The sequence below is a fragment of the Antechinus flavipes genome, chromosome 4 (genome assembly GCF_016432865.1).
Source record: "Antechinus flavipes isolate AdamAnt ecotype Samford, QLD, Australia chromosome 4, AdamAnt_v2, whole genome shotgun sequence".
Lineage (NCBI taxonomy): Eukaryota > Metazoa > Chordata > Mammalia > Dasyuromorphia > Dasyuridae > Antechinus > Antechinus flavipes.
Genome location: NC_067401.1, coordinates 2,217,857 through 2,234,603, shown reverse-complemented (window position 1 = coordinate 2,234,603; position 16,747 = coordinate 2,217,857). Strand labels below are relative to the sequence as shown.

At 61.3% G+C, this 16,747-nt stretch overlaps 2 protein-coding genes across 14 annotated transcripts in view; both read right to left on the bottom strand.

The window, feature by feature from the left end:
• The window catches only part of DIP2A (disco interacting protein 2 homolog A), a 58,218-nt gene extending 47,790 nt beyond the window's left edge, over positions 1-10,428 (bottom strand). For all 4 annotated transcript variants that reach the window (XM_051998367.1, XM_051998369.1, XM_051998368.1 and 1 more), the window contains exon 1: positions 10,206-10,428. In XM_051998367.1, coding sequence (XP_051854327.1) covers positions 10,206-10,326 — 121 coding nt within the window. In that variant the 5' untranslated portion in view covers positions 10,327-10,428. The remainder of the gene's footprint in view (positions 1-10,205) is intronic.
• Positions 10,429-13,269: 2,841 nt separating this feature from the next.
• LOC127562547 (pericentrin-like) overlaps positions 13,270-16,747 on the bottom strand; it is a 77,142-nt gene continuing 73,664 nt past the window's right edge. For 8 of the 10 annotated variants that reach the window (XM_051998349.1, XM_051998350.1, XM_051998353.1 and 5 more), the window contains 3 exons: positions 16,286-16,362; positions 15,070-15,220; positions 13,270-14,597 (listed from right to left, as the gene is read on the bottom strand). In XM_051998349.1, coding sequence (XP_051854309.1) covers positions 14,069-14,597; positions 15,070-15,220; positions 16,286-16,362 — 757 coding nt within the window. In that variant the 3' untranslated portion in view covers positions 13,270-14,068. The remainder of the gene's footprint in view (positions 14,598-15,069; positions 15,221-16,285; positions 16,363-16,747) is intronic. The other 2 variants (XM_051998356.1, XM_051998357.1) reach the window with 2 other exon arrangements.

Below are 16,747 nucleotides of genomic sequence, written 5' to 3'. Positions count from 1 at the left end.
TCTGCTTATCTGAACGGGGCCCAGCTGCGCACAGTTTATCAGTCTGAGCTAAACTGGCCAGAGCTAGATGACCCAGCTTCAAGGACACACGGGAGGTCTGATAGGATTAAAAGTAGCAAATTAGGCCAGCTATGAGGGGGCGGGGGAGCGTCATCCTGGTAAAACGATAGAGTTCATGGGCCTTGTCCCTCCTCCCTTCTGGTCAAGATGACCTCTAGGTACGATGCCCATGGAGAGAGCATCTGGTCAAATGTCATCCTGGGCCCCACCTGGGAAGAACCTCCTTTAATTCAGGGAAAGAGGGACTTCCCAAGGATAAAGGGCAAGTGCCAGCCAGAGGCCTGGGCCCTGAGGGATGATCCGCGCTCAAGAGGCCGGGCCTTCAAAGAAACGCCGTTTGGGCCATTCGACAGCCCAGCAGGGGAGACCGAACAGATGCCCTGAACAAAGTCCGCCTTAGGTTGATTCTGACTTAAGGACTTCCATTCAAAAATGCCCACCTTCCTTGGAACCCACCCAGCTGGACTAGTCTCAGCCGGAATGGGGTTTGACCCGAGTGATCTGGTTCCTTTTGGGCCAGTTCCTCAGAAAAACTCTCCTCTCCCTCAGCAGCCCCCACCTGGCCTCTGGGGTGTGCTGCAAACAGAGCCAAGCTGCCTGCCATTACAGAAGTTCTTTCCAAGTAAAGGAAGCAAGATCATAAAAAAAGATCGTTCCACTCTTAGCAATGCAGAATCCACTGAGATCTCCTCTCTCCCTCTGGGCGCCTCGGGCCCGCTCGGGCTGTGGCGGGGGCAGGGCCGACAGAACCGCACGTATACTTGCAGCTTGCCGTGTGGACAACTGCTACCCACATGAAAGCCATTTCGCAGGGCTGGCCCTGAGTGCCCAACCTGTGTCTTTCTTAGTCCAAGCTGCAGTTTGCTCATCTCTACAATGGACCCGAGCATGTCCTCCACCGAGCTGGTGCAAGCATCAGATGGATAAGTCACGTAAAGTCTCTGCGAGGCTCGACATGCTCCGGCCACAGGGACGGACCCCAGAGACCACCCAGTTTACTGAGGTTACGGGAGGGAAGCCACACAGTGGGGCAGCGGCGGGGATTCTGCTCTTGCTGATGGAGGTGGATAAACAAAAGCTTATGGGAAGGCCCATTCATCTCCCTGCTGAGACGGCGTGAGCATGTAACAAAACACTAATTTCTAGATCTCGAAGATTTCAGCGACTCAGCAGATTTCCTAGAGTAATTTTGAGGATCCAACGGCTCCACATACACGAGACATCTCCTCCCAGTGGGGCTCCTGTACTTTTGGAGATAGGACGACAACTATCAGAGCCCTCCTGGGCTTTTTCCATCTTATGTGATTCTTATCCAAGTGATCCTGTAAATTCTCTAGAGTCCCCCTGGTGTCTAAGAGGTCCCTGCTCCACACAGACCTGGCCCAGCCGCACACTGCCTATAGGGAGGTAAGTTTAAGGTCAGTGAATGGGATCCAGTAACTTAGGGCATGCAACTGCAGAACATCCACTGTTCCTTCCAAAATGAGGATCACCTATCACGTTCGCTTTCTCCTGAGTTTGAATGTCATTTCATATACACACACACACATATATGACTAAATAGAAAATAAGAAAAAAACAAAATAGGAAAAGACAAAAGAAAATAAAATATTGCAAGTCATGTAGCCAGCTTCAGAACATCAAGGAAGATTCAAAATATATAATAAATTTCCCTTCCAAGAAAGCATATAATTCCTATTTTACAGGAAACTCGCCCCTGCAGTTGTATAAGACTTTTAGCTTAAAAAAAAAAATCTTTTTAAAGATACATCTTTTAAAAAAGCACATATTAGAAGAGATTATATTTATAAGTGTCCATCGTTCTTTGTAGGTTACTCTTTTGTTCTCTGTCTTCACTTTTTACTTTATTCTTTTCCTTTACCTTTAATTTTCTTCCCCCCAACTGCCCCCCAACTAAGCAGGATACAATTAAGCACTCTCCTCTTCCTCTTTCTCTCTGTATGCATGTATATATACACATATATACGCACATATACGTACATATTTTGAGATATGTAAACTTGCACAATATAATTTGGCTGACACGTAACGGAGAATTTTTTTCGTGATTGAATCTCTAAGTTTGACTTTGTCTGAGAATGATGATTACAAGCCTATTCCCTAATAATATTCTAAATTCTATTACAAGCCTTATTCCCTAATAAATGAGACTCCCGATCCTTGCAGTGTTTGTGTATACCTCTTATTTCCTATCCCCGCTAGCTCTCCTGCTTTGATTCAACCCCTTAATTGTCCTGCTTGTGTGCTGCAATGTGTTTGTGGAGGTGACATTCATAATAATAATTTTTAAAAGACACTTTAAAAAGGGTAAGACCATCACAATTCCAGTTCGCCGTTTCTCCGTCGATCCCACCAACATGGAAAAGCAACCACTGTCAGTTGTTTGTCGAGTGGCAGGCCACGAGGAAGCAGCCTGAGCTTCCAGACCATCATTTCTCCGATGATATGAGTTTTGGGTTCAGATTTCAGCAGGACGTCATGTTCCTTCCCTGGGACAGCTGGGTGACTCTGGGCTGGTCACTCCCCACTGCTGGCCTGTTTCTTCATCTGTCAAAGGTACTAGCACAAGAGTCGGACGTGTCGGAGGATGACCGAATAACAATTCTTCTTCTAGTCTCCCATGGAGGGCCACTGGCTTTGTATTAAAGAAGACCTGGGTTCAAATTCTAACTACCGTTCACTACACGCATGAGCTTGGCAGGGCCACACTCTTGGAGAGCCTCCGTTTCTTCATCTGTAAAAGGGGGTGGGCTGGACTGGATATGGGCCATCGGCTCGCCCGGTTCTAACTCTCCAATTCTAGGACTGGCTTGTTCGTTGCCTCCATTTAACTATGGAGAAAGAAGATGCTGGAGGTCAGCTCCTCATCAGAGAACTATTGATCCCGCAGACCTCTCCCCGCCTCCTCCCTCTGACCACTAGGGCTGGCTGCCCGGAGGCCTCGCCCACGAGTCCCAGAAGCAGCTCCGGAAGGCGATCCCATGCAGAATTTTCCTTCAGGCCGCTTCTCTGACAGGAAGCCGGGTCCTCCTTTTGCCCCAATGTGGCCGGCTCTTGTCAGCCAAAGTGGGATTGGCTACAGGTCCCTGGATTGCTCCCCCTCCTCTTCTATGGAGAAGGAAGTCTGGAAAACACTGAAGATAAACAGAAGGGAGGCGGGAGCGCTTCATCAGCCCTGCCCTGGAGGGGCTCCTCACCTGGCCTGCACTCGGCTCCTAACTAGATACTGCTGGGGCAGCCCTTCCTGGGGGGTGGAGGACAGCACAGACTCACATGCGTTTCATCCTAATACCCAAAGCGCAGTGAGTGACTCAAGGAAGGTTTGCCAACGACCTCGGGCAGCCGGGGATTTCCAGTCTCAGGTGAAAGCCACTTTTAGCTTACTTTTACTACCGCTGTCCCCCCCATTCCCCCCATACGTCTGACCAAGCACGGACCCACCCATGCTGCCGGGGGCAGCAGATTTCCCCTGGCCCACCCCCACCCAGTGTCTGTCTGAGATCGTACTTGAGTGAGGGAAAAAGCATTTATGAAGCGCTCCCCCGGAGAGGGCCACGTCTCAGCTTCTCAGACTGGAGCTCAGATCGGAGGGTCCAGTAAGTGAATGGGAGGGGCCTGGAATAGGCTTTCTTATCAGCAAATGTTTGATCTGCAGACCTATTTCCCCATCCTCTGCAGCGGGTCGTGTAAACATTTCTCAGGCTACGAGGGGCTGTGAGTGGAAAAAGCTTGAGGTTCCCGTACGCTTGAGATGGGAAGAGGAATCTGGGAGCCGAAGGGAGGGCCTCTTTCGCCCTCGTGCTGTTGCTGCCGGCTTGCTTTTTTCCTTCCTTTTTCCCCTTTTGATCTGATTTTTCTAGCGCACCCTGATAAATGTGCAAATCCGTCGAGAAGACTGGGTGGTTAACCTCTATCGGCTCACCTGCTGTCTAGGGGAGGGGGGAGGGAGGGACAAAAGACTGGAGGCCACGGTGTGGCAAGGGGGGTGCTGAAAACTGCCTCTGCACGTACTCTGAAAAATAAAAAGCTACGACTATTTTTACAAAAGTTTGGAAAGCAGCCCTGGGCTGTGCCAGCCGGGCCCCTGCCCAGTTAGAGGCAGCTTCGGCTGGAGGCCGGGCCCAGGTTCGTCAAAGGCCTTCACGGAGGACTCGGAGGGCAGAGGGTGAGGTGGGACGGGCAGGGGTGAGGGCAGCTCACCCAAGAACAGAGGCGCTGACTGCCAATTAAGGCATGAGCAGAGGAGCCGTCCGGACCTTCTGAGGCAGCCCAGACTGGAGTCACGGGGGGGCAGAAGCAGGAGCGGGGGGGTCTCCTCCAGGGCCGGCCCCTCCACCCCGACCCCACAGCCTCCACTAGAGCCTGGCCCCCAAAGGAAGCTCAGGCTCTGTTTCAAAGCAAATTCCCCTCCTTGGAACTCCCGGTATCCGCCCATGATTAAGCACAATATGGTTGGAGCCTCGTTTGGCCTCGGGTCTCAGCTTTTCACAGACGCTACCTCTCGTGACCCTTTGTTTTGGAGCTTATTCTACATCTGGGAAATGGGAGAATGACTGAGAATGATTCAGGAAGTCCTAGACCTTCCAAGTCTTTATTTACTGAAAGTGAGTCAAGGCAGTCAGTGAAGACTGAGAGCTGGAGAAGGAAGTGAGCGCAGGAAGTAAAAGCCCTTCCCGGCTCCTTTGCGCAGGGTCAGCAACAAGGGGCAGAGAGTGCTCGGAGCCGAGCCCTCCCCACATTCCTCAGGCCTCAAGAGCCCAGGCAGGGGGAGCCAGCTCGGGGACTGCCCGGGGACCCCCCCAACCCCCAGCAGCCTCTGGGCCTGTGGCTTCCTCACAGGCCGTTGCCTCTCTTCCCACTGATAAGTCGGGCCCAGGAATAAAGAAATGTTTCAGGACAGAAGCAGGGGGCTCAGCACCTCCAGCAGGGGCTGTGCCCTGGCGCCCCCAGGAGCCTTTCAGGGGCTGTGGTCAAAGCCGTTCTCACCATAACTCTGAGATGTCTCACTAGAGCCCACATAGACCAAAGCGCTCCTGGGGCCCCCACAATTGTTAGGAGGCAAAGTTGCGCCTCCCAGAGGCCCAGCCCCCACTTCCTGGCCAGGGAGCCGGCCGAGCTGAATAGAAGGAAGCGGCAGGGGCGGCTCTCGGGGCTCCCAGGTCCCTCCCCGGCACAGGCCCAGGAGGCCCTCCCAGATGCCAAGGGTCCAGCCATGGTCCCCGCAGGGCCGCGTGAGTGGGACGGGGGCAAGCAGAGCCGCCGGCCGGCTCCGAAAACCTTGAGAGCGCCCTCAAAGGCCAAAGGAGGGGCTGGGCTGAGAGGAGCCCCGCACCTGGGACCCCTTCAGCCCTGCTACCGGCTGCTCGCTCTCCAGAGACCGGGCAGGTCGGCCGCCTCCAACTCGACCAAGGCAGCCTCGGGCACGTGGGGCCCCTTCCCGCCTTCTTCACCTCCCATGGTTTGAAGCACGAGCCTCCAGCCAGTTCCTGAACTTTCGTGTTTTAAGGGACCGATGAGGAAAGATCCGCTCAGGGGGCCGGGGGGGGGGGGGTGGACACTAACCACTGCGCCGCGCTGCCTCCCTGGCATTAGGACTCCCACTCTGGGCCCCTCCCACGGCCCGCCCCCCGCATCCCTTGTTTTCCTATTTCAGAATTTCCCTCCTTGGGACAGCTCGGGACCACGGGCCGTCCATGGCGGCAGGAGGCACTACTGGGACAGATGGAAAGATGGAGGCTCTGGGGGCTCTGCCGCAGGAGGCCGCCGCACTCGTCATGCCCAGGGTGCCCCGGGTGGGCCAGTCTCTAGAAGAGAAGCGCCAATGAGGGAAGCTCATTGTACAGGCAGGTTTGGCCCCAGACATCTGGGGAGCCCCAGGCGGGCCCTGAGCCACCGGGAAGGTCCCTGCACCTTGACGTGGCCAACGTGCTGGGGCCGAAAGTGGCCAGGACACAGAGGCCGGGGCAGGCGGCGCCTGGGAAACACAGCTTAATATCTTCTTAACCAGTCACACTGGCGCTGGGCGCTGGGCACAGGCCCAATCACAAGGGCCCTGCGGGGCCGCGCACGGAGCCTTGGAGAACAGAGCCGGGCAACAGAGGTCACAGGGACCTTCAGCCCGGGTGTGGGCACAGACAAGCAGCAGCCCCACCTCCCGGGATGAGGGACTGGGTGGCACGAGATCCGCCCCCCTGGCAGAGCCAGCAGGGCATCTCCCTGGCAGCACCCCAGACCAGCCCCCAGCTTACAAGTTCACAGCGATGCTGCAGGGCAAGGGATCCTGAGGAGGAGCACGGGCCAAGGGTCCATGCCAGGGCCAGCGCCACGCAGCTCCGGCAGTCTCGGGGGATCCACTGCAGCCCCGAGCTAAGAGGGAAGGCACACCCTCTGCCAGCACCTCTGAGGGAAGAAGAGCAAACGGGGCGAGGGGAAGGCTTTTGGGAGGGCCGGGCCTGAGTCTGCTTGAGGAGCTGGACAAAAGACCTGGGGAAAAGCAGATCACCCCGGAAGCGCACAGATGGCACCCTCGCCCGTCGCCAAGCAAGCCCTGGGGCAGAGAGTGACCGGGCGGCCACGGAAGGGCCGGGCGCCGAGAGAGTGACCGGGCGGCCACGGAAGGGCCCGGCGCTGAGAGTGACCGGGCGGCCACGGAAGGGCCCGGCACCGAGAGAGTGGCCACGGAAGGGCCCGGTGCCGGGAGAGTGACCGGGCGGCCACGGAAGGGCCCGGCCCCGAGAGAGTGACCGGGCGGCCATGGAAGGGCCCGGCGCTGAGAATGACCGGGCGGCCACAGAAGGGCCCAGCCCTGAGAGAGTGACCGGGCGGCCACGGAAGGGCCCGGCGCCGAGAGAGTGGCCATGGAAGGGCCGTGGACCTGAGCCAAGCTCATAAGGAGCAGCAAGAGCAGAAAGCCTCAGGAGCCTCTGAAGGAACACTGGCCCGATGACCCGCCGCCCCAGTGGACAAGATGGTGCCTTCTGCCCACCTCTGGGCAGAGCGGCCGCAGCAGAGGCCACGCTGGAGCTCTGTCGCTTTTTCTCCTTTTTTTCCCAGGACGTGGCTAATAATGTAGGAATCTATTTTCTGTGATTTCTCTTTGAGATGGGTTTTGTTTAGCAAATAAACTAAAGTATTTCCTTTCGACGAGAAGTCTGGGGAGAGAAGAGGCTGCCGTTCCCTACCTCCAGGGCCTGGCCCAGCGGCTGTCCGGGAAATCCACACCCACGGTCTTTGCCCAGAAACACCATCACGAGGGTCACAAACTCTGCTTCACTTTGGGTCAGCACACGCCCAGACGAAAGCAAGGGCCCGAAGCGTCAGATCTCGGCGGAGGCCCCTGCGCCAGGGCGGGCACCCCGAGAGCTGCAGGCCGCCTGGGGGGCAGAGCTTTGGGCTTCCCTCGACCCCTCACCCGCCCAGCCGAGGGACCCGGCCTTTCTGGCGGTCTGGGGAGGAAGCGGGCTTCGCTCCCGGCGGCCAAGTCTGGAGAGGCGGCCGGCAGCCCCGCACCCCGCTGCCCGAGGCGGGCTTGGCAGACTCCCCAGGCTGCCGTGGGCACTGCCAGCCCGAAAACACTCCAGATGGCCAGTCTGCCCGCGCCGGAGCCGGGGGTGCCCCGCCAAAGCGGGCTGGCTTCGAAGCAAAGCGACCGGCCTTCAGTCTGTGCGTCAGCACGTGGAAGGGAAATAAAGGTATAAATAGTGCCGGGGGGGGGGGGGGGGGGCGGCCTGGGCTCGGGGCTTGGTTTTTTCAGGGAGAAAAATCATTTTGTGCGTAAGAAATTCAGTCATCCTGATTACTGAAAGGAGGAAAGGAGGACGTAAGATCGAAAAGTATTTTTAGAACGAGCATCTGGGCACCAAAGCGGTGGAGCAGCGACAATTGGAGGAGCTCCCCCCCCCCCCAGATCTGGACCCCGCGCCACACTGGAGCCAGACGAGAAGACCCAGAAAGAGTCTCAGGGAGTCACGTGTCCGGCCCTGGAAGGCGGAGGGAGACAGGCTGACGCACACTGGGAGAGGCGGGCTCCCGGGCAAGGGCACAGTGTGCAGGGGCAGGAGGCAGGGGCGGGCGCCCCCGGCCCATTCTGGGAAACCCGGCCAGGGCAGGCTGAGGAGGGCAAGCAAGGGCTCCGTTCCAGCAGCTAGCTGGTCTCAATGACCAGGGCAAGAGTCTCAGACCCAAAGGGACCCCTGAGGCGGGACCCCTGAGGCGGGAGCAGAGCGATGGGAGCCTCTCTGGAGATCAGAAAGGCCCGAGTTCGGGTCCTGCCCCCGGGACAGCGGCTGAGACGCATTTCTCACCAGGGAGTTTCCCAGGTGCCAACGAAAGGCCCTGGCCCAGCCCCCCCCCCCCCCCCCCCCCAGGGCTGGCACGATGGGCCCCGCGTGACCTTTGAGTCCACGAGGACCTCGGCTTCCTCCCCCTGGCGGTCAGACAGCCCGGGGCACCGAGGCCGGGCCAGGCGGCCCCAGCAGGCCCAACGTCCTGGGCAGAGGGGGAGCTGAAGAACCCGCTCTCCTCGGGACCCGCCACACTTTCCCTGCAGAGAAGGCACCGGCAAGCCCTGCCCCCTCCGACCTTCGCTCCACAGCCGCAGGCAGCCTGTGGGTGACCCCAGAGAAAGCCCTGACTCGGCGGAACAGAAGCCTGAAGGTGCCCCCCCTTCCCTGCGGAGCACAGCGAGCTCTCGCCCACCTTGGCCGACTGTCCGCGCCGACCCACGTGACATGGGGTCACGGCCAGGCTGAGAGTCGGGGGCAGAGGTCACGGCTCGGGCCCTGGCGACGTGGGTGCCTCCTTCCGCCCCCCGTGGGCAGCCTGCCGGGGATGGGCCTGGTCACTGAGCTCTCTCACACCTCCATGGGCAGCCCCGAGGGCGGGCCCCTCACAGAGGGCGGGGCCGGGGTTCTCCGCCTTACCCACGGCCCATCACCCGCCTGGGACCCGAAGGATGCGCCCGCCCGGAGCTCCGAGCCCACCCCCCGGGCGTCTGTGCGGGAGAGGAAACCTCGGAGAGCGCCTCGGGCTAAGGCGAGCTTCCAAGGGCGCTGGGGACCGCAGGGGGGCTCCTCGAGACCACAAAGGGGTGCCGGGGGCTTCTGCCCAGGACGCCCCCTGCACCTCAGCTAGGGTCTCTCTGCCGCCTGGGCCGGTGCAGTGTCCCCAACAAAAGGAGCCTGCGTGCCCGGCCCGGCCACTGCCGTCTCCCAGGGGCCTCTGCGGCCGGCTCCAAAAGCAGCCCTCGCTGATGCAGTCCCTGCGCGGCTACAACAGTCCCCAGGTGGAGGGGAGTCTGATGATCAGCCCATTTTACAGATGGACACCAGAGGCTCTGACAGGGGGGGTGACACATGCGTGTGGAAGCCTGAGGCAGGAGCGGGGCCTGGGGAGCTGGGGGGGGGCCCAGGACCTCCAGGGTCACCCGCAGGCCGCGGGGATGGACAGCTGGGAGCCCTTATTCTGAGAGGTGGGCGGGGCCGCATGGGCCTCCCCTGCCTCAGTTTCCCCCGGGACCCCGGAGCACAGGGCGAGGCCACCTCCCATACAAGGGGGCTCCATGCCCCAGGTGCGAGCCCAAGCCCGGCCTGGCCTCAGGCGCTGCGGCTGCTAACGCTCTTGCCCGGGCCCTGCGCTGGGTCCCAGAGCTGCAGGGCGCTTCCCTGCCTGCGGTGACTGGGGGGAGGGGGCGCCCGAAGCTGCCCTCAGCCCCGCCCCCCGAATGCCTGGGAAAGGCAGGGAAGCCCAGACCGCAGACACCCCCAGCCTGGCAAAGCACCTGCACTGATTGAGCACCGCCTGCATGCCTGGGAGTCGGCGGCTCCAGGAGCGAGGGCAGCCTGGACAAAGACCCGGAAACGGGAGCGGGAGCCCCGGGCGAGCCGGGACTGAGGGGCTCTGGACACAGGTGCACCCCCCAGCTCTGGGGCACAGCGCGGCAGGGGGCGCGCCCACGTGGAAGCACAACGCCCCTCCCCCTCCCCAAGTTTCAGGACCCTCTCCCAGAAGTGTTTAATGGGGGGGAGGGGGAGGGGCGAGCCGCCCGGACGGCGCGAGATGACCCGCCCCTTCCCACCCGGCCCCGCCCCCGGCCCCGCCCCGCCCGCCCCTCCCCCCAGACTCACCCTCAGACAGCTCCAGCTCCAGTTCGGCCAGGCCCTCGCGCACGTCGGGCGGCAGCGCCCCGGCCTCCAGCCCCCCGCCGCCGCCGCCGCCTCCACCACCGCCGCGCTCCCGCTCCGCCATGGCCCGCACTCCGGCTTCCACCTCCGCCACGCCCCAGACTCGGACCCGGAACCGGAGCCGGGCTCGGCCGCGGACACGGCCTGAGAGTCGCGAGCCCGCGGAGGCGGAGCCGCCCTCGGAGCGCGCGCGCGCGCGCCCCGGCCCGGGAGGGGAGGAGAGGAGGAGGAAGCCGCGGCACCGCCTAGTAACGCCGACGAGCGTCACACCCATTGGCCGCTCGCTCTTCAGGCCCCGCCCCCAGGGCCCTGCGGCGGAGGCCGCTCCCGGCGGGCTCTGCGCGCCTGGGGAGGGGCGGGCTGCGTGGGAGCTGCCGGGAGTTGTAGTCCGCGTCCTTCCGGGCCGGCCTGAGGACGGAGGGACAGTCTGAGGGAAAGACGGAGACAGGGACAGGGCTCCCTCCCCCCTTCCCATCCGGCTTTCCCGCGGCCCGCCCTCGGTCAGCCTCGCCGCGCGCTTCCTGGACCAGGGGCTGCTCCACGTGTGCCCGGCCCTTAGTGAGCCACACCCCCTCGGAGTGCCACCGATGGGGAAACTGAGGCCCGCCCCCCCATCTCCCCGCAAGAGCCTAGGGGCCGAAGGCGGGGCCCTACGTCAGTGCACTAATTGAGCGCCTACTATGTACTTGGGGACCCCGCCCTGAGGAGCGACCTCTCAGTAGGGAGCCCCAGTGCTGACCGTGCTGGGGGGTGCAGAAAAGGACGCCCCTCCCTCCCCGTGCCCAGAGTGGAAGGTTGGGGGTGGCAGCCCAGTGCACCCCAACATCACCCGCAGGACCCCCCCTCGGTGCCTCTCACCGGGAGCTCAGCATCAGCCCCCCCACTCCCCGGGGAGTGTCTTGGGGAGCTGCGGGCTGGGGCTCTTCACCTCAGTCCCCCAAACCCTTCCTCCCGTGGTTGGGGATCTATTTGCCCAACTTGGACTCCTGGGGCAAACCAAGAGCAGAGGACTTGGGGGGCGGGGACCAAGAGGGAGGGGGAGGGGGTTCTAGCTCCTCCTAGGCTCCCACCGGATCCGGGAGGTCCTGGCCTTGAGCTGGCCCGCTGGCTGTCCTGCACTCTCCCAGGCCGCCCTTCCCAGAGCACGGCGCCCCCATGTGGAGCACCTCTGCCCCGGCCTCTGGACCAGCTGTCCAGCCTGGAGGGGGCTCGGTGCACCAGGCTCTGCTCCTTCCTTTAGAAATGGTGCTCCGGTTGGTCCTGGCGGGCCGAGCCGCCTGGGAACGCCCCAGGGCCTTCTGGGATGCCCTTCTTGTCGCATCCTAATGGTGCCCAGCGCGGGCCCCTGCTCCAGGTTTTCGGTGGGCGAGGAAGGAGCAGGGCAGCGGGTCGAGGGCGTGGACAGGGAGGGCCCAGGCAAGGATTCCCCGAGTCCTGCAGCATCTGCCTTCTGAGCAGAGGAAGCCAAGCGGCCCGGGCCCGCGGCGACCCACAGGAAGGCACCTGGAGTCCGCGGGCATCAGGCGGGGGACCCACCCAGAGGAAATGCTTCCGGCTGCTTCCCGGGCTGTGGCCCAGTCAGCTCCGGTCGGGGGCCCTGGCCCTCCAGAGCTCCCACCAGACCCACCGTTTGGCTGCTTGCTCCAGAATCCCCTCCGAGGACATTGTCCTTGTCCAGAAAACAAGGGTCCGGGCTAAGCTGGCGCTGCCCTGGGGAAAGGCGCCCCCCCCCCCCAGAAGAGGTTCCAGCTACGGGTGCTGGGAAAGGCTCCGACCCAGCCCGGTCCTTGGGCCGCAGGGGGCAGGCTCACGGTCAGGCTTCCCTGCCAAGGCCACGTCCCTTTCCGATGCTGAGCCGAGGGCCGAGCAGCAAGAACTGCCTGTGGCCGTGGGGTGAGGAGGCCGGGGCAGCCGCCAGGGCGAAGCTCCACAGGAGACCAGGGGGCAGAGGTGTGCTGGAGGGTCATGGTGGGTCACGGTGCTCGGGGAGCGGCTGACCTGGGACGGGCAGCGGGCCAGCTCAAGGCCAGGACCTCCGGGACGGGCCCGAGGCTGGGGGGTCCTGGAGCCGTGGGAGGCCGAGGGGGAGCTAGAACTCTGGGGCAGCTTCCCGGACTAGAAGCAGGACCATGATCCTCGGGCTTCGCTGACCCCAGAAGCAGGCGGTGGGCTGGTGGTGAAGTGTCACACGTGTGTAATAGTGCGGATGTGTCAGAACGTGAAGTGTGTGTGCACGACGGGAAATGGCTGTGGCGGGAGGGTGCACACGAGGGGGTTTCACGTATATTTGGGTGCACGTGTGGGCACGCTCAGGGGCGTGTGCGTGTGTAACTTGTGCCACGCTAGAGGGCGCACAGGTGCATCCAGGCCAAAGTACGTGCGTTTGTGTCAGTAAATGCGCGTGGAATCTGTGCCGTGTGCACATACGTACGTGAGTGTGCCCGGTCCGTCTAAAACGACCAGACGACGACAGGCCGGGCCATGGAACCATCCCAGCGAGCCTGGGCAGAGAAGCTCTGCCTGCAGCTTCTTTTGAGGGGCCCCAGGACCCGCGAGGAAACCCCATACATGCCCCCCCCCAGTGCCCACTTCCCCGGATGGTCTCTTCTGGTTCCTGCGGAGCCCCATCTCTTGGACCTGACCCACGGCCTTTGAACTTTGCCTCCGTCGGATGACCCCAATTATTGTCCCATAGGCTCCATTGGAATGGGAACCCGCCGAGGGCAGAGACTTTTCCTTTGTGTCCCCAGGGGCAGGCCGGTCCAAGAGGAGGAGGAAGCCGCATCTTCAGGAAAAGTCCCTTTACTGACCACTTCCCAGGACAAGAGGCCCGTGCTCTGGAGGCTGCGGGCATGCCCGTGGCGGGCAGGGACAGGGGGCCGTGAGACAAGGGCGAGTGCCGGGCATCCAAGATGGCCACGGAGGGATGGGGCGCAGCCTGGCACTCGCCCCCCGATCCCCTGGCGAGGCCGAACTTGGCAGGCTGAGAGAAAGAAGGAGACCCGCGTAAAAATAACGCTTTGCTTTTAATGACTTTTTACAAGGTGTCCCAACTATACATGAGAAAAATCCACAGCAGAGGACACGAGCTAGTTTACATTTCACTGGTGCCGTGGGAGCCCGTGGGAGCCCGTGGGAGCCCGTGGGAGCCCACGGCCCGGCACTCTCCAGGCTTACGCAACAACACAAGCTTTCCAGACACCGCAAGGAGACTAGAACACTTTTAATTCGCGGCATTCGGCTGATGTCATGAGAGTGGATAAAGATGCGCGAGCAGGGTCTTCCCACAATCCTGTGCGGTAGCACCAAGATGCTTTTTTTAAAAAAAGAAAGAGGAGGAGGAGGGGACAAGGGGCCCAGAAGGAGAGAGAAAACCTAAGAGATCCCAGCTTCTGTGGCTTCCTCCCGCGGAGCCGCCCTCAGGGGCTCCCTTTTTTAGGCTTCTGGTGAGCAGGTTTTTTCGAAGTCAGTTCTGCTGCACACAAACCAAACACAGTCATGTTAGCGATTTCTCGGCCCTCTTTGTAAAAAGCCTAGGAAGTTGGGGGCCGCCTCCCCCAACCCCCCAGACAGGAGCCGGGCTCCGGGGCCCGCTTCCTCCGATGCCGACCCCAGTCCGGTTTATTGCTTCAACTTGATTCTACGGCTCCCAGTGACGACCTTCAAGTAACTTGGGGGCAGGAGCCCCGAGATGTCGAAGAACCAGACCTGCCCCCCCCCCCAAATTGCCATCTCACACACTGGTGCCCGTTTCAAACAGGTCTGTCAAGCTTGGGCGCTGGGCAGAGGAGAAAGGCGGGGGCCCGCTAATATTCGGGAGTGTCTGTGCCCGCCACCCTGCCAGAATGGCGCCCTCCTAGTCCCTCCCCATCAGTTCTGGGGGCCACTTTACTCCGTCCCAGTGGCCATTCCACTGGGTGTGGCTCTACGCGAGAAGGCGGAGAAGAAAGGGCTGGCGGCATGAACAGCCTTCCCGCAGCCCTCTCTGCCCGTGTCCACGTCCCGTCACCTGGGGGCTCCTGCCCGTCCGCGCCGGCCAAGACGCCATCTCCCCCTCCGAGGGCCGCGGCCAAACCTGCGCCTTTTCCTCCAGCGAGACAAGCGCTAGCCGGCCGCCCGGCCCCTCCAGGCCCGAGCTCGCCTTTCAAATGCTTGGGCGCCGGGGGGCCCCTTCCGGCCCGGCGTGAGCGAGTGCCGGGATGGCTCCTACCTGGCTGGACGCCCCCTAGTCTCTGCTGGATGACCTCCAGGTGGTGAATGTATTCTGTCAATGAGTGTTCAGGGTCCTGGGAGCTGTCATAGACGTCTGCACTTGAACTTGGGGACGTGAGGGACCTGCAGAAAAGGAGACCAGATAAAACGGTGAATTTTCCATCCCTGTGGAAGAGGGCTACGTGCACACAGGGGACAGGCCGGCTGGGGGGTGGGGGGCTGGCCACGCTGACCGGCCCCCTTACAGGAACCTTCCACAAGCTACAGCTCGGGAGAAGAGTCACCCCCCGCGCCTTTGACACAATCCCCTCTGGCCATTCTCTCTCACTTCTCACAGTCACAAGGTGACCCAGAAGCTGGGGACGAATGGTCGGACGCCCCTAATGTGTCCCCCATCCTCGTGCCTGGCTCCTCCCACCCCACGCCCCCATCAGGAGGTGCTAAGCTAGACGGGGACACGGGCGCCCAAGCAAGGGGGCTCACTTTCTGCCCTGGGGGAGATAAACACTGCAAACAGACTTGGCAGCCGGGGGCAAACATCCTTCCTTCTCGACACCTCGCGAGGGTCCCCGGATCCCCCCCGCCCAGGGCTCACCTGTCCCACAGGCGGCAGGCAGGGGACGGGGACCGTCTCCCCTTCAGAGAGCTCAGGTCCTGCGTGGGAGGAGAGCTGGTGGTTTCTGGGAGCGACGGCGATGACGACAGGGGCGGCTGCTGCCTTGAAATCTCAACGGCTTCCTCTGGGACTAGGAGATGAGCGTTCTGGGTCTCACCAACAGGGGAAGACTAGAAGGGTTTCCCCCTCCCCGGGCCCCACTGACCACCCCCCAGAAGCCCACGGGGCTTCTTGTCAGGCCTGGCTCCAAGGCCTCTCCAGGCTCCCCTATGATGGGAATTGCGCAGCTCAAAGGAAGGACTCTCCCTAAGGGGCCGGGTGGGTGGGCAGAGGGAGAGATGCCAGGGAACTGAGGGGCAGACCTCTCCGACTGCCGAGGAACCCTGTGGCTGCCAGCTCCTGGGGGAAGGTTCCTAATGGCGGTCACAAGGCCAGGGAGAATGGACAATGTGATAGAACAACGAAAGCCCCCTTGGAGACTTCCCAGCTGTGGGACCCTGCTCAGGTCATTTGCCCTGTCTCTGCCCCTTAAATCTCTTCATCTGTAAAATGGGCACAATCATAGCAACCACTTGCTTCTGGGCTGGTTGTGACAAGGATCAAATCGCCCCTCCAGGTGCTCTACCCATGGGCAAAGGAACCTGCCCAGAGCCCGTCCTGTGTGCCGGGCAAGGTCACAGATCATCAGAACTACTCAAGGGTGGCTCTGGAGGGAGGAGGACATGCGTGGGAGGGTGTGGGAAGTGAGGAGGGTCTCCTTCCCTCCTGTGGGGCTCCCAACCCCACAGGGGCAATGAGCTCTGAGTGGAGGAGCCCGAGCACCACGTCTGTTCCGGGGCTGTCGGAGCCCCAGATTGCGTGTTTTGGCACCTGAATAACTGCTCACATTTAGAGAGGTTTCAAAGTGCCCCCCCCATCCCCGAGACCCACCAAGCGGGGCCAGCAAGGAGAGGACGGGGGCAGGAATTGGAGGACCGCCCTGATTCCAACATCAGGCGAGCGGTGGAGGGGTCAGAGGCCATCGAAGCTGTAGGCTGGGTGAGCCCTCTAAGGGGAGGTCAGGATGACCAGGGTCTTCTTGGGTCCCCAAATGGATGGATCGAGCCTCAAGGCCCTGATTATAAGAGTCGGGTACCAACACTAAGAAATCACCACCCCAAAGTGAACTCCCCGAGAGCCCAGAACAATCCCTCACCTGAGTCGAGCTCGCCGCTCTGGACGAACGTCGCTCTGCGGTCGAGTTCTTGCCACTTCTTCACCAAGAAGCGTAACCTATGGAGAGGGAGGGAAAGGCGAAAAGCTGAAAAAGGAAGAAAGAGCAAAGAACGGCACACGGGAGACCCAGAGATCGCTTCTTATCTCGGGAGGGCTGGTCAGGCCGCGAGCCGCGGGCTCTCCACGGGCCCTCGGCTCTCCATCTCCCGACTCTAGCTAACCAACGGGGCAGCCTCTGAGAGTGCTCGGGGGGCGGAGAGGCGGAGGCTTCTCCTTCCTCCTGCTCCGAGAGGAGATCCGGACCTGGCCTCTGCTAATCCCAAACCTCAGCACCAGGCTCAGGGCCGGGCCTTCTGCCTTCCTGGGACGGACTATTTGTGCTAATAATGAATCCTTATTTTCACTACTTTATTTATACTATTTATACTAATTTATACTAATA